Below are 13,250 nucleotides of genomic sequence, written 5' to 3'. Positions count from 1 at the left end.
CAGTTTGAAAGATGTCGGCACTGTTGCATGTGGTGTTGCTGCATGCTGTGTGGTTGGCTCTGTGTCTCTGCTGGTTGCTGTCGGTGTAGCCGTGTGCGTCTGGGGGTCTATCCTTCCGACTGGGTGTGGGGACCTCGTTTTCAACCGTAGATCTCTGCGACTCCACTTCCACAGCAACCCAAGGAGACCACGCGCTACGACGAGACCATGAACGTCAAGGCACTGCTGCGCGAGCTCTGCCAGGTCAGTTGACTGAGTTTTTTTCTTTTCACTTCTTGCCTGGTGTGTTATGTACTAGTTTTTCATCTAGGACTGCTGTTTTCACTGGAATAAGTGTCATAGTTCAGCTGATTGAGGCTCCAGCCCTTTGACACGAACAGTGGTTTAGCGAAGGGGTAGCACACCGAATCCACGCCCACCTCCCCCCCACCCTTGGCAAAAGTTTTTCTTTTCTTTTTTTATGCCGTAGCACACAGAGCGCAAAATGACTATTTGCCTGCCCAGACCCCCCCCATCCCCCCTTTCAGATTAAGGAGGTGCCCCGCCCCCCTCCCTCCGAAAAAAAAAAAATTCTGCTTACACCTCTGGACATGAGTGCTACAGCTACCAATTGCCTTAGACTAGAGTTTGAGTAAACACATGTGAGTGGAGGCAATTGGAATGTAATAGTGCTCACCAGGCTGGACGGTGTTAAATTACTGTCACGTGACTTGCGAAGTTCACGTGATTCGCAAAGCAAACTCTAATGAGCTGTCGATAATTGCTTTCAAAGTGGACCTCGCATTTAGCCAGTTATCAAAACTGAGTAAGTTTACGAGCTTATTTGTTACATTGTGCATTTGCTGCTCTCTGTATCACGTGTTAAAATGCTCTTGCTTGCTCTGTTTATTTTAAAAGCACTTCAGTACTGAACCTGATTCCTGCAAATTTATAATTCTTTGCCAATGAATATATCGGTCCATAAATCAAACTCATATGGCCACTGTAGTTCATGGAGAAGGCTGTGAAGGCTGAATTGTGTGGCAGGGTATCCCTAGTTAACTCTTGTTGTGCTGCTGATTGTCCAAAAATGGTATTTCGATACTGTTTTCTCTCACTTGATGTATACATGTATTAAGAAAGCTTGGGTTTGTCAAAGGAATGTTGTGAAATTCACTAATATGCACCAGGTGATTGTTATGCTTAGACAACCTCCGAAGTCCTTAAGACAGACATCCATTTTTAAGCGACCTAAATGAGATAACCACGTAAAGTCTAGGACAAGCTGAGTTCTTCCTTCTTCTTTGTTAGCTACGCGCATCAAGAGAGAAGCAATGGTGCTAAAATGACTTTACTGATGGATTACGAGTGCTATAAGACAGGTTTCTCTATGTTAGCTGTCCTGGCTGTTTGCACATGTATCTAACAAAGAAGAACAAAGCTGTTATTTTTGTTCAAGAACTTTGTTTAGTTATCTTGCGTCAGTATACTCACGTGCTTGTTTGCATACGAACAAGAGTTGTTGCCATGATGAAGACAAGTCTAGATGAAACACTGGCTATGGATGGAGACATCCGTTGTTTGAGTGTCGTTGACTTCTTCCTGTGCGTGCAGGCATGAAACATTAAGGATCTTGGGATATGAGAAAGCACTGGAGGCCATAGCGAGTAAAACTGCACAGTGATTTGTTTTGTGCGTACAAATTAGGGCAGTCTGCAGATCACATACACCAGCTTGTGGAAATAAAATTTTATCAGCTCGTGTTGACCATGAACTTTTGTTGAAGTTTACTGTATGCTACTTATAACATGAGAGCTCTAATTTCTGAGCTGCATAGTCACGATTTCAGTTTGACTTTTTAATTGTAGTTTCACTACAGAATGGTCAGTTACAGATTTTTGTTTAGTCACTTTAAAGTGCAGTTGATTGTAGTACTCATAGCTATAATGGTATTGGTGATTGTCGTACTTCATGGCTGTCTTAAAGGGGCCCTGAAACACTTTTTTGAGTAACCATGGAATTAATTCACTGGAAAAATTTATTACCTCATAAGGTCAATGCTGCAAAAATTTTAAGAATCTGTCCAGTACGAGCGAAGTTACAAAGATTTGTCGCACGCTGCAATCGCATTCTCTCTTCTCTCGTCCCGACAAAAGCGCTGGAAGCTAAGCAGGGAGGGACGGGAGTGGCAAACAAAAAACGTCACGTGCGCCTCGTGACCTTGAGCGCTTTTTTCTTTTTTCATCGAATATGCGGCTTTTTCAGTGTGATTGCGCGCGCACATGTGGACAAGTGACGGCCTTTTGCGGCTATTTCTGTAACAACCGAGCGCGCCATGTTCAAATCAGCCAATGGCCGATAAATGGGCATTCCATGAGTGATTTTTCTGGCACCTTCGGCCATTTGTCAAGAGAAAGCAATTTTTAGCTGACTTTCATCAGAATTTATTGCGAATTCCAGGCCGCGTGTTGCACCATAAGATTTTGCTCGCATGTTCTCAGAAGCCTCTACAACCGATCGGCAGTGTTTTCTGAGCATGCTTAAAAAGTGTTGCAGGGCCCCTTTAGATGTCAGACCAGATTAAATGACAGCCACCATGGCCGAGCTTTGTCTTAAAAATGTACACTGTTAACATACTTTTGCCATTTATACTGCACTTATGAGAACAACGCCACTGAAGGAAAGATGACAAATTTTAATGGACGAGCAATATTGTAGTCATGAAATATGCAGTGTTATCCTGATTGGCATTGTAGAAATTGAAGAGCTCGACCCGTTTGCTGTGATTGTGCTGTTGAATGGGAGTGGCCTATTGTGAGACTGTGTGGTGATGCTGTGCAGTTTATCGACATGCCGGATAGCCCCATGGTGGTGCCGCTCAAGAACCTGGCCTCCAAAGTTCTCTTTGCGCTGAGCCTGAACAACTTTAACGCCGTCTTCAACCGAATATCTGGCAGGCGAGTGAAGTGCAATCCTTTCATCTAGCTTACTTCTGCCACTTTTGTTTCATTAGTGCTGTATTGCTAGATATATTTATACAGCAGCGACATGATACTCACTAATAAATGAACACGCTCGTGTCGCTGCTCCTTTTCATGGCTAACATGCTCAATCATACCACAAGAGAGTTTCATGGTGCATTAGCTTCACCGCCTCAGGTTCGAGAAATATGAAGGACGAAGTGGGCATTCTCGTTAGCACTCACACTTTCAAACATTGATACTATGGAAAAATAACTATACAAGCCAGTTGCGCTATGCACAATATTAAGATACGTATAAATAGCTATAGAACCAACGTACAGTTCACCTATAAAATACGGTGAAATGTCAAAGACCGCACATCAACATGGGTTTTGGCCGGAGGAACAAGGCGAGTCCTAGATGCGACGCCTCGCGGTGTTGACTCGGGATCAAGGCACCACTGGGGTTATCCGATGAATCGCGAGCGGTTGTTGTCCGAGTGTCTCGTGACGACTCACATACAGGTGATTGTCCCAGAACTTCCTTCAACCTTCAGAGCCACAGGCTCAGCGGCCCGAGGTATCGGCAGGAGCCAGGGTTTCTTGCGTGCATGGCTACTTCGTCCGGCGATATCTGCTTCCCCTCCACGCGCTGCTCCACCACCTCTCTTCTTCCTTTTTTTTCTTCAAGATTCTCGCGCCACGAGGGTTCCTCGCGTCTATCTTCTTTTATTGTGTTGCCAGCGTTGCGTCCGCTCAATGCCTTTGTCGCCCCTTACTTCACCAGTGCCTTTACAAGCAACACATAACAGAGAGCAATACATGCAGGCCAGGGAAAAAATAAAAGAAAGAAACAAACAAAGAAATTCGTGCAACCTTGAAAAAAAAAGCTGTTGCTTCACCATTGAGTTACCTTTTTGCCAGCAGCACATTATCAGTATTAGTTATAGTGATAGACAGCCTTGAATAATAACCCTATAATTTCTTGCTCTGTAGGCCCATAGTGCCAGTACACTACTTGTGTCTTCTGGTGATTGCACAGGGCATTTGAGTGAAGGTTTCTGCTTTTAAATTTTCCATGCATTTCCTACCAAAGTTGTACACAGCGCATGCCTAGTCAAGGTTCTCCAAATTGTAACAAAAATCTCAGACTGCATGAATAAAGTATCTAACATGCATGCATTTATGCTGCACAACATGATCACCCTTACTGATGGTAACTTTTGACAATTAGTTTGGCAAATGCAGGGTCCTTGTAGTCGAGTGCTTCTGTAGGACACACTTTGTACCAATTCTCCACAAAACACAAGTGCAAGTGTTATGTTATGTACCCACTCAGACTACACAGTAGTCTGAGAGGGTACACCGCATACTTTGTCGAGGAACAGCCAACCAACAGGCACTCTCCCTGCAGGCTGCACGAGCTCTCCAATGCTAACGAGGAGACGACAGACTTCAGTGACATTGAACTCATCCAGCACATCAACGTCGACGTGACGCGGCTAATCAAGCTACTCAATGGTGAGGAGCTGCCTGTCTCTTACTTTTTGTCCTCCTGATAGCCCTAACCTGTCCTTTTTTTTTTCTAACCTCTGTGCAGAGATCAACTCGAAGTTCCGGTCACTGCGCAAGAATGCCCACCTTTGCCTTATGAGCAGCCTAGAGAAGGTCAGGTGCTCATCTTAATGGGGGTCCGCACTTGTAATGTGCTCTAATGAAGTGTGCATTCATTCCGCCATGTAACATCGGGTTAGTGAAAAATCACCAATAACTGCTTCCCGCTGGGCAAGTTGGTACGCTTGCGTGGGTGGAAAAAAAGAAAATTCTGAGGATAGTGCAGTCTTCTACTTTTTTCTTCCATCTCTGTCTGGCAGTTAATCTTTTTCGAAATAATAAAAAAACCTCACTATTCTTTTTTCTTCTGGGCACTCTAAAAAAAGCTTTTAATTCATAGTTGAGTGCGCCGAAACCTTGTTTCAACAAAATGGTACATATCAAATCTATAAAAAAAAGGATTAAGTTGCATTCTTCTTATAAACATCACAGCGAACTTGTGTTTAAAGCCTCATTTTAATGGCATAACATTGTCCTGCCAATGTATGTAAAAAATTATTACCTTGTGTCATAGTGCAATCTTTCATCTGTACCAAAAGTACTGCATCATTTTCTGCCAGGCATCGTGAGAGTAGTTTATCAGTTGCTTTGCCGGTGTTTCCTGTGCACTATGAGCTGCCCAACCAGGGAAGCTTTCATCATTGCAGCAAGCTAGCTCTTCGTCGATGCTGTCGCTTTGCCTGCTTCATATCAGTGTAAATATAAATAAGCCAGGAAGAATGCGGAAGCAAACGCACTAGAACACAAAGCGGCTGTAGTAATGACTGTCATGTCAACTGTTAACAAGTTGATTGTTGACTGTTTAGTCATGTCAACTGTTAACAAGTTGATTGTTGACTGTTTAGAGTCTTTCGTGAAAGTGTGTTCGAAGAGCTTCTGTGCTCGTACTGTGTTCTGGGTCACAGGCCATCTGGAATTGGATGGACACCTATCCGCACGAGTTCATGGAGCTACAAAACAAGCCCAACGACGAGCTGGCAGGTGGGCATCGACGTTTTTCTCTTGTGTTTCTCTCATTCTGTTTTTGGTGCTTTCGGTGAACATGGAAACCGCTCCGTCTTGCCGCACCAAAATATTCTTGCATAACTGCGATTCTTAAAGAAAGCATTGTAACTGGGCTGATTGTTGCATCAGGTGAATTCACTGCTTCTGTTGTTTCGTAAGACCTCCTTTTGCTATCCATTGTTACCGACTCTCTCGAATAGATAACTGTGGCAGTTAACAAGGAGCTTCACTGCTACTAGGTTCAGTCAAGCAGTGCTGCTTGTGGAAATGTCTCGTGAAGGAATCGGTGTTGATGGCTGAAAGAAGCGTTTTCAGTAGCACATAAGTGCGTGTGGGATTGCCACATGTGTCCTGCAAAAATATGCTAATGCCTAATGCTCTGTACGTGCTACATTCACAAGGGTGCCACAAACGCTAATGAAAAATTCCTTTTACCTCATGCAAAAAGCATTCTCTGTGAGATGACTGGGCCATTTAAGGATGCACACATTGAACCAGCACTGAGAACTGTAAAGGTTGTAGTGATAATTACACACTGCCAGGCCCGTAGCGAGAAATTTTGTTTAGCCGGGGTCCATTTGTTGAAGGCCCCGAAAAACACCTTTTTTTATTATTTATTCTCTGTAAAACGTACCCCTTCCCTTCTCCTGAATTTCAAAGTGCCCCTAGGTCACTTCCCCCCACCTCGCTATGGGCCTGCACACCGCTGATGGTCCAAGGTAAAGAAAGATGCCATCAAAATACAAAAAAGAACTTCAAAATAAGGTTGTGAACAAGGCCCCTGTGCAGGAGCCAAAATGTCTTATTTTAGAATTTTTTTTTTGGATGACGTTGACATAATCCTTTACCTTTGACCATTATTGTTCCCGACTCTATGAGTTTTCGTCGGAACTCTTGATTACACTGTGCAATAGAAATGCAATTTGGTAAATGCTGATCTTGTTCTCTGTTTTCACTTGTACAGGTGCAAATAGCTGCGCAGGCTTTCTTTCTTTTCTTCTTTAATGCAAAAGTCATTTGCACAAAGTCGGTCATGCCATTTTTTCCCCTCAAGTTCCTGTGTCACGACTAATCTCGGGAGTGCTTGCAAAAGATTGGATTAAGAGAGAGACGGGAGTGGCCAGACAAATACACTATCACCCCCCAAAAAATGGAAAGCAAGAATGAACACTCAATATCTACTCTAGAACAACATAAGTACATGACAGCCAGCTATGGACTGAAACCTGAACAAACTGCAATACGCGTTTTAACCCTAGCCAGCGTATAGCCAATACGGCACTTCGGTAATCGTACTACCTTACAGTTCGTCCTGTCGACTCTGTGCCCTTACTGTGTCGACGGTTCGTCAAGTATGTTGTCGACGTCCTCCGCAAGGTCCTACGCTCGTCGTCTGTTTCTGCCCAGTGAGCTGCTTTTCTTCATTGGCTGTCTCGGTCTTCTTCACCTTCGGCCCGGCTTGTTTAAGTCTAACGGGTCTTCTTCACCTTCGGCCCGGCTTGTTTAAGTCTAACTTGTCAATGGCCCTACTGATTTCTGATGAGTCACTCCGATGACTGGTGTGGGCTGCTACCGCCCTGGCGCAAAGTGGGAGAGCTGTAGGTTCACCACGAACTGCTGTGAAAGGGTGCGACAAGTTCGGGCAGCCTCACTCGTGTCCTCCGAGGTCGACGGCCACTCCCCATAGGCCTCTATGCCGACATCCTTCAAAACCGGGCGGCTACTGCTTCCAACGCTGTAGCGACGATGATGTTCTTATCTTCACAGCTCGAAGCCCCACAGCACAGTGACAGCTCATCCTCTAGAATTTTTCATCACGGCTCGTGTTACGTGCCATGAGCCTTTCTGCGTCCTATCTCATATGTGAACGTGGTGCTTATGTGCACCACCAACGCCTCACGCACCATCGCTGCATTCCAGCACCCAGCACGCACCTCGCGCCCTCTTACTCATGACACCCTGGTATTGTTGCTTGGACTGCAGTAGCAACTGCCGCTGTCTTTTTTTCTTCCAGATGCTTGCGACCGCATGTTTGACGTGCTGGACAGCTTTGCGGAAAACAACAAGCGGCGGGCCCAGGCCTGGCCCCTGCAGATCATGCTGCTGGTCCTGTGCCCCGTGAGTAGTGCCTGAAGGGTTTGCCATAATGTAGTGCCGCACCTTCAGCTCATCCAGCTAACGTTATGCTCCATCCCACGAAGTTGAAGTCTATGTCAGCCAGTCTGTGTAGCTCCCATTACATCGACTTTGTATTACTGTACAAACATCATCTAAGTGTACTCCAGACAAGCCCTGACATCTGTGTGACAGAGAGTATTTTAATACTATCTCAAGACTCATTTGCAGCTGTGAATCGGGAGAAGGGAGATTACCCTATGGATTGCTCACTATGGATTTGTTAGATGTGGGCTTCGGCAATTATTTGACATTCTTTCTAAATATTTTAACGAATACTGTGAAAGTTGATGTTCGATTTATCTCTTAATTTCCATGTAGGACATTCCCCCCCCCTCCCTCTCCCACATGTAACCCGCTTGAAAAGGCGGTTTCGCCGCATAGTGGCCATTGCTGCCGAGAAACCACATTTACAGGCCTAAACGCGTGCTGCCGTGAAGCCACATCTCAAAGAGAAGCTTGTACATTACTCGCGCTGCAATTAGCTTTTTGTCTGATCGAGTTTTTAAAAAAAGTTATATAATCAAAATCTGGTAACATTCAAAGCACGCTGTGCTCCATGAAGCATAACGCATACCTCCGATTACGACAAAAAAAAAAAAATGCCCAAACAGCCTATGAAAATGGCATCATACAGTTAGATATCTGAATTATCACTATTCAGAAGGAAAAAAAAATGCAATGCATATGTTAAACTGTTTATTTTTCAGCAAGTAAAGAACTGACTTTTGAAAAGTTTGCCAGCCTCTTATATCAAGATTTACTGAGATTTCATACGAACTGGAGTGTTTGAGCTGTTTTCTTGAAAATTACTCAGTGTTAATTACTATTCACCTTGTCTTTGTTTTCAAACAAAGGTATTCATATTTTGCACTAGTGAAATGTGAAGTTATTTCATGAGCTACGTGTTATATTTGTAATTAGCTTGTGGGGAAAAACTACTTGTCTTAAAGTGTAGTAAATCGTCAATGCATATGCTGGAGAATGCAAATGCATAGCATTTTGCTCGTTTTGGGGTTTGTGGACAGCCACAGTAATTGTGTTTCTGTTGCCACGTTGTGTGTTTTGGCGATGGATTGAGAGAATGTTAGAGGGCAAAGCAAGCATGATTTTAATTACAAATGAGAAAAAGACCCAAGAAAGCACTACACTCAGTAAAACACAATGAACTGTAAGAAAAACCTTATAGAGTCTACTACTAACAAATCCCCCAAAATAAACTGACTACAGAGATTATAAGTTCTCGTTTCTGTGTTCGTCTGCGCACTTAGGCCTCGCTGTTGAGTCATTGCCTGAGTGAAGCGCTCTTGCTTTGTTTTGTCGATCCAAGTCTGCTGAATGTCCACACTATGTTGTTTTGTGTCCTATGTTGTTGTTGCCGACAGTCGAGTTGAAACAGCTGTCTAGGTGAGTGACAGCCAATCAGACTGCTGTAAGTCTTTTTTCGGACGTCGTCATTGACATGGGAAGGTGTCTTCGTCAGTTAAGCCTAAGGATGAGCTCAGCTCCTCCTCAAAGGGATCACGTGGTGTCACGGAAATCGCTGCTGGCCAACATTCAAAGGGGGACTGCTGCTGGTGCATACAGAACTGCCCAAAGAGGCTGAAGCACCTCCAAAGAGCATTGTCTGAATATCGTTGAAGTCGATGGACATGCCACAGAGTGCCAGCATAACGACCTCCGGAATCGAACGCCTGCTGCTTCTCGTCTATAAAACGAAGCTTTCCTTGCGGCCTTCTTTTACCATAGCCAAGCAAACAATGCCAGTTCGTTGAACTGCAACCTTCGTGAAAGGCTCATGTCATGAGCGTCGAGCCGTGCGCCACTTAATGCATGCACTTGTGCCTTTTCTGAGCGCTTCTTGCTTTTCTTGCTGTTTCGTCATCGTCATTCGTATGCAATCTCCGTACTCATGCCCAACTTTAATGCCTTGCATGGGGCACCTTGCTCTGGCTTTATTTGATAAAGAATAGTGGTCATCTCATTACTGATTATTTGCCTTCTATGCACGACACAATGTTTGTGGAAAAATAGAGGCAATGGCATTGTCAGTGCCATCAAGCTGAACCTTGATGCAAGGGGTTTGTCAAAACTATCAGGTCAGTGGCTTTCAGGGTTCATAGGCAGTCGAGCACTACATCACACAGTCGTGCACTAGGTTGTGTTGCAGCTACACAACAATTGTTATGGCTGTTGAAACGATTGTCGTCATCTGACAGTAAGAAATAACAAAGAACTCGACTGTGGTAAGGAAGGATGGCCTAAGTTTCGCAGTGAAATGTCAACAGCTGTAGGAATGTTGCTGTATTTGCATGAGCATTACAAACAATACCAGGACTGCTGGTGAAAGCATCAACTCATCTAAAAAAATAAGGGGGCTATGTAAGAATAATTGTAATAATGCTTCCTAGCATCAGGAATTTTTTGAATCCAAGATTTCAAATATGTTATAGCAGCTTACTATACAAGCAGGGACTGCCCAGTTACCAAAATAATCTACCTGACACCTTCTCAAAAGCGTGCCAAAGTCGAAGAACACCAAAGTGCTTTTTTTATTTCATTTTTTTCGTCAGCACAGTAAATAGGCTAATCTGACACTCAGTATCAAGCAACATGCCCAGTTGTTGATTTGAACAGCTTAGTTACCAACTTGACTAACCCCGTTAGCTATATTAATGAGTTCTGACAAAGAGAGAAAGCCCCTTTCAATCCTCTTGAAGGCCTTCAGTGAATCTGCGATAAACGCTCGGTCATTTCTGATGGTTTCTCTTGGGCTCCTTGATTGCCATCTCTTGTGTTTGGAAAGGTAGTCTTGCTGCCGTGGGTTTAAATATTGTTATATGATTTGTTCGAATGTTTCTTGTGTCCAGAATGGTATAAACTGTTAATGCTCGCAGGCAGCAATACCACAACATGTGGCACGACATTCCAAGCGAGCTGTGGAAAGTAGTCATAACACCATCGGTGAACATGCTGGCTGTAGTCGTGTCATATCTGTCACTATTTGGTGTAACAGTGAATAGTTCTGCAGGGGCAGTGTTGCTTCATATCGAGTGTATCTATGTATCATAGAAGGAAGTCTCTTACATTGTATTTCATTCCTAGCCTTTACCGTTTCAGTGACCACCGAAGGATATATCTGTGCTAGTGTTAAGGGACCTTGCACAGTCATTGGTCTTGGCCACTTGTCTGCTCTGAACAGTGTGCAGCTGCTAGTTTGGACAGTGAGAGTTCTAGTGTCCTTTATAATCGGTGTGATCTGTGCCTCCCTTGCAGATCATCCTGGAGGAGATAGTGAATGCCGACTCAGGGGCTCCTTGTTCACCACGCCATCTGAAGAAGGTGAGTCCAAGAGCATCTACATCAAAGTGTTCTACAACACAGTGTGCCACGTGCATTGATCCGTCGTCTTACACATATGTAGTAAAAGCGTGCAGCTTTATTTCAGCCATTCAGAAGGTGTCGTGAATCTTAACCAACAGTGTCGGCCTTTATTTAAGGGCCCCACACACCAGCTCTGGTCATTTTAAGGTGACACGTGCAGCGCTTACATTGCACCCTCAGGATCGGCTTTGTGATGACTTATGTTGCTTTGCACTGAAGATGAAAGCTCAAATTTTAAACTGAACATTGTCTGCTCTTCCTGTGAGTACAGCTTTCCAAGGTGGGCTGACGACAAATGACACTGAGGGCAGTACACACACCTAAAAGAGCTGCACCACTTCGTGCGATGGGCGAGGTGGTCGTCAAAGTGCTCTAGTAGAGCATAAACTGCACAAAAAAAAGGAGGGCACATCTCACCTACTCATCATGATGTGTTTGTCACCTAATGATGCTTGTGCGTCACATGATCCCCCGACTGCATTGCGAGAGAACATGGAGCGAGGAAGCTTAGCTTGCGAAGTCTAGACAGTGTAAGTGGCCGGGGTGTGAAGCTCGTCTTCTCACTTCATGGTTGTGCGCCTCCTAAAATATATATTTATTTTATTTCCACTTGTAATGAACCAATTCGGAAAATTCTTGTAGTAGAATGCCCTCTTGCAGGGAAATGCTATCACAGAAATTTGCTGGTCATGGATTGCGAATATAAAACAGATTCAATGAAATGGATCCTTGCATTTCATTGACTCTAGTTTATAACCAGAATTTCCTACAAAGCTTTGTTGGGGAGTTTTTAAGGGTCCTTCATAAATACTTTTGCAAGATGTTTGGTAGGAAAGGGCTTATATATACGCTCCAGGTGGTGGCTCTGTTCCACCAGTGTAGTGTCATACTGCTGCCATCTCAACAGATTGACCTGTTCTAGTTCACAGAGCCCGTGAACGCATGCTGCATTCCACAAAAACGTGTCAAACGTGTTGTTATGATGTACTTCTGTGTGTCACTTGATGTCCAGAGGCAATTCATTGACAACGTCAAGAAAGCCTTGGTGCCTCACGGGACCAGCAAGCAGCTGACGGAAGCTGCAGCCGTGACTTGCGTCAAGCTCTGCAAGGCGTCCACCTACATCAACATCCTGGACAGCAACAATGTCGTCTTTGCCCTCGTCCAGGTGGTCATCAACGACCTCAAGGTACGAAAAATTGGCACTTAATTCACTCTCGATTGGTGCTCTTTGTGACGGTGTCATAAAATAATGTTATTCATTGGAAAGTCGGCATTACAACTAAGCAGTTTAAGAAAGAAAGCAACTATATGAAGTTTTTTTATAAGATAAATATTCTAAAAACTGAGAGAAAAGCTACCTGGTTTAATTAGTACATTTTGTTTCATTTTTTCTGCTACAGTAGTTTTTTACTGGTCAATGTTTGAAGCATGACCAAGAGCTAGCACAATTTAGTCAGGTGTATTTTTTATTAGCAATGAGGGGGTAGCCCAAGGTATGGCTCCCGAAGACAACAAAGTGATATGCAAATTCACTTTGCAGTAATGCGCTAGTAGTGTAAAGAGGTTTATTGGGCGAACCAAACGGGCAGGTAGAAGATTCGAGATAGCGACAGGACGAGGAAGATGGAGGAGCTCGAGCGCCCATCTCGTGGTGCCTTACTCTGCGATGATGCTTGTTGTTCCCTTTTGTTATCATTCCTTCATTATGATTGCCCCCGTCGAGAAAGCCAACCTGGCGATCTAACAGGTGGGAACGAGCGGGTTGAAGTACGGCTTCAAGCGGTCTACGTGAACAATATCGTGTCCACGCCGACGATGGTCACCGAGTGGCATTAGCGGTTCAATGGCATAATTGACGGACGATGTGCGCTCTACCGTGCGGTATGTACCATGGTAATTTGAAAGGAGCTTGGTAGACAAACCAGGTGCACAGGGTGGTACATACAGCCATACAAAAGTTCCAGGGGCGAACTTTGCGGCAGGGGGTGGTCATCATCGCGGGCTTTTTTCTGGCGTTGCTGGTCAGCCGTAGTAAACTGCTTCGCTAGTTGGCGGCATTCTTCGGCGTGACGGGCGGCTTCAGACACGGTCGTGCACTCAGATACATCTGGTGCGTATGGCGGCAAAG

General features: G+C 44.5%; 1 protein-coding gene across 7 annotated transcripts in view; it reads left to right on the top strand.

The window, feature by feature from the left end:
- LOC119168574 (neurofibromin 1) overlaps nt 1–13,250 on the top strand; it is a 237,568-nt gene that overhangs the window by 70,926 nt on the left and 153,392 nt on the right. For 5 of the 7 annotated variants that reach the window (XM_075890504.1, XM_075890503.1, XM_075890502.1 and 2 more), the window contains 8 exons: nt 151–243; nt 2,821–2,936; nt 4,356–4,462; nt 4,542–4,609; nt 5,461–5,536; nt 7,575–7,678; nt 11,012–11,077; nt 12,132–12,308. In XM_075890504.1, the coding sequence (XP_075746619.1) occupies nt 151–243; nt 2,821–2,936; nt 4,356–4,462; nt 4,542–4,609; nt 5,461–5,536; nt 7,575–7,678; nt 11,012–11,077; nt 12,132–12,308 (807 nt within the window). The remainder of the gene's footprint in view (nt 1–150; nt 244–2,820; nt 2,937–4,355; nt 4,463–4,541; nt 4,610–5,460; nt 5,537–7,574; nt 7,679–11,011; nt 11,078–12,131; nt 12,309–13,250) is intronic. The other 2 variants (XM_075890506.1, XM_075890501.1) reach the window with 1 other exon arrangement.

This window comes from Rhipicephalus microplus, chromosome 3 (assembly GCF_043290135.1).
Source record: "Rhipicephalus microplus isolate Deutch F79 chromosome 3, USDA_Rmic, whole genome shotgun sequence".
In the NCBI taxonomy this organism is placed as follows: domain Eukaryota; kingdom Metazoa; phylum Arthropoda; class Arachnida; order Ixodida; family Ixodidae; genus Rhipicephalus; species Rhipicephalus microplus.
The sequence above is the reverse complement of the archived record's forward strand: the minus strand, read 5'-3'. Positions and strand labels throughout refer to the sequence as shown.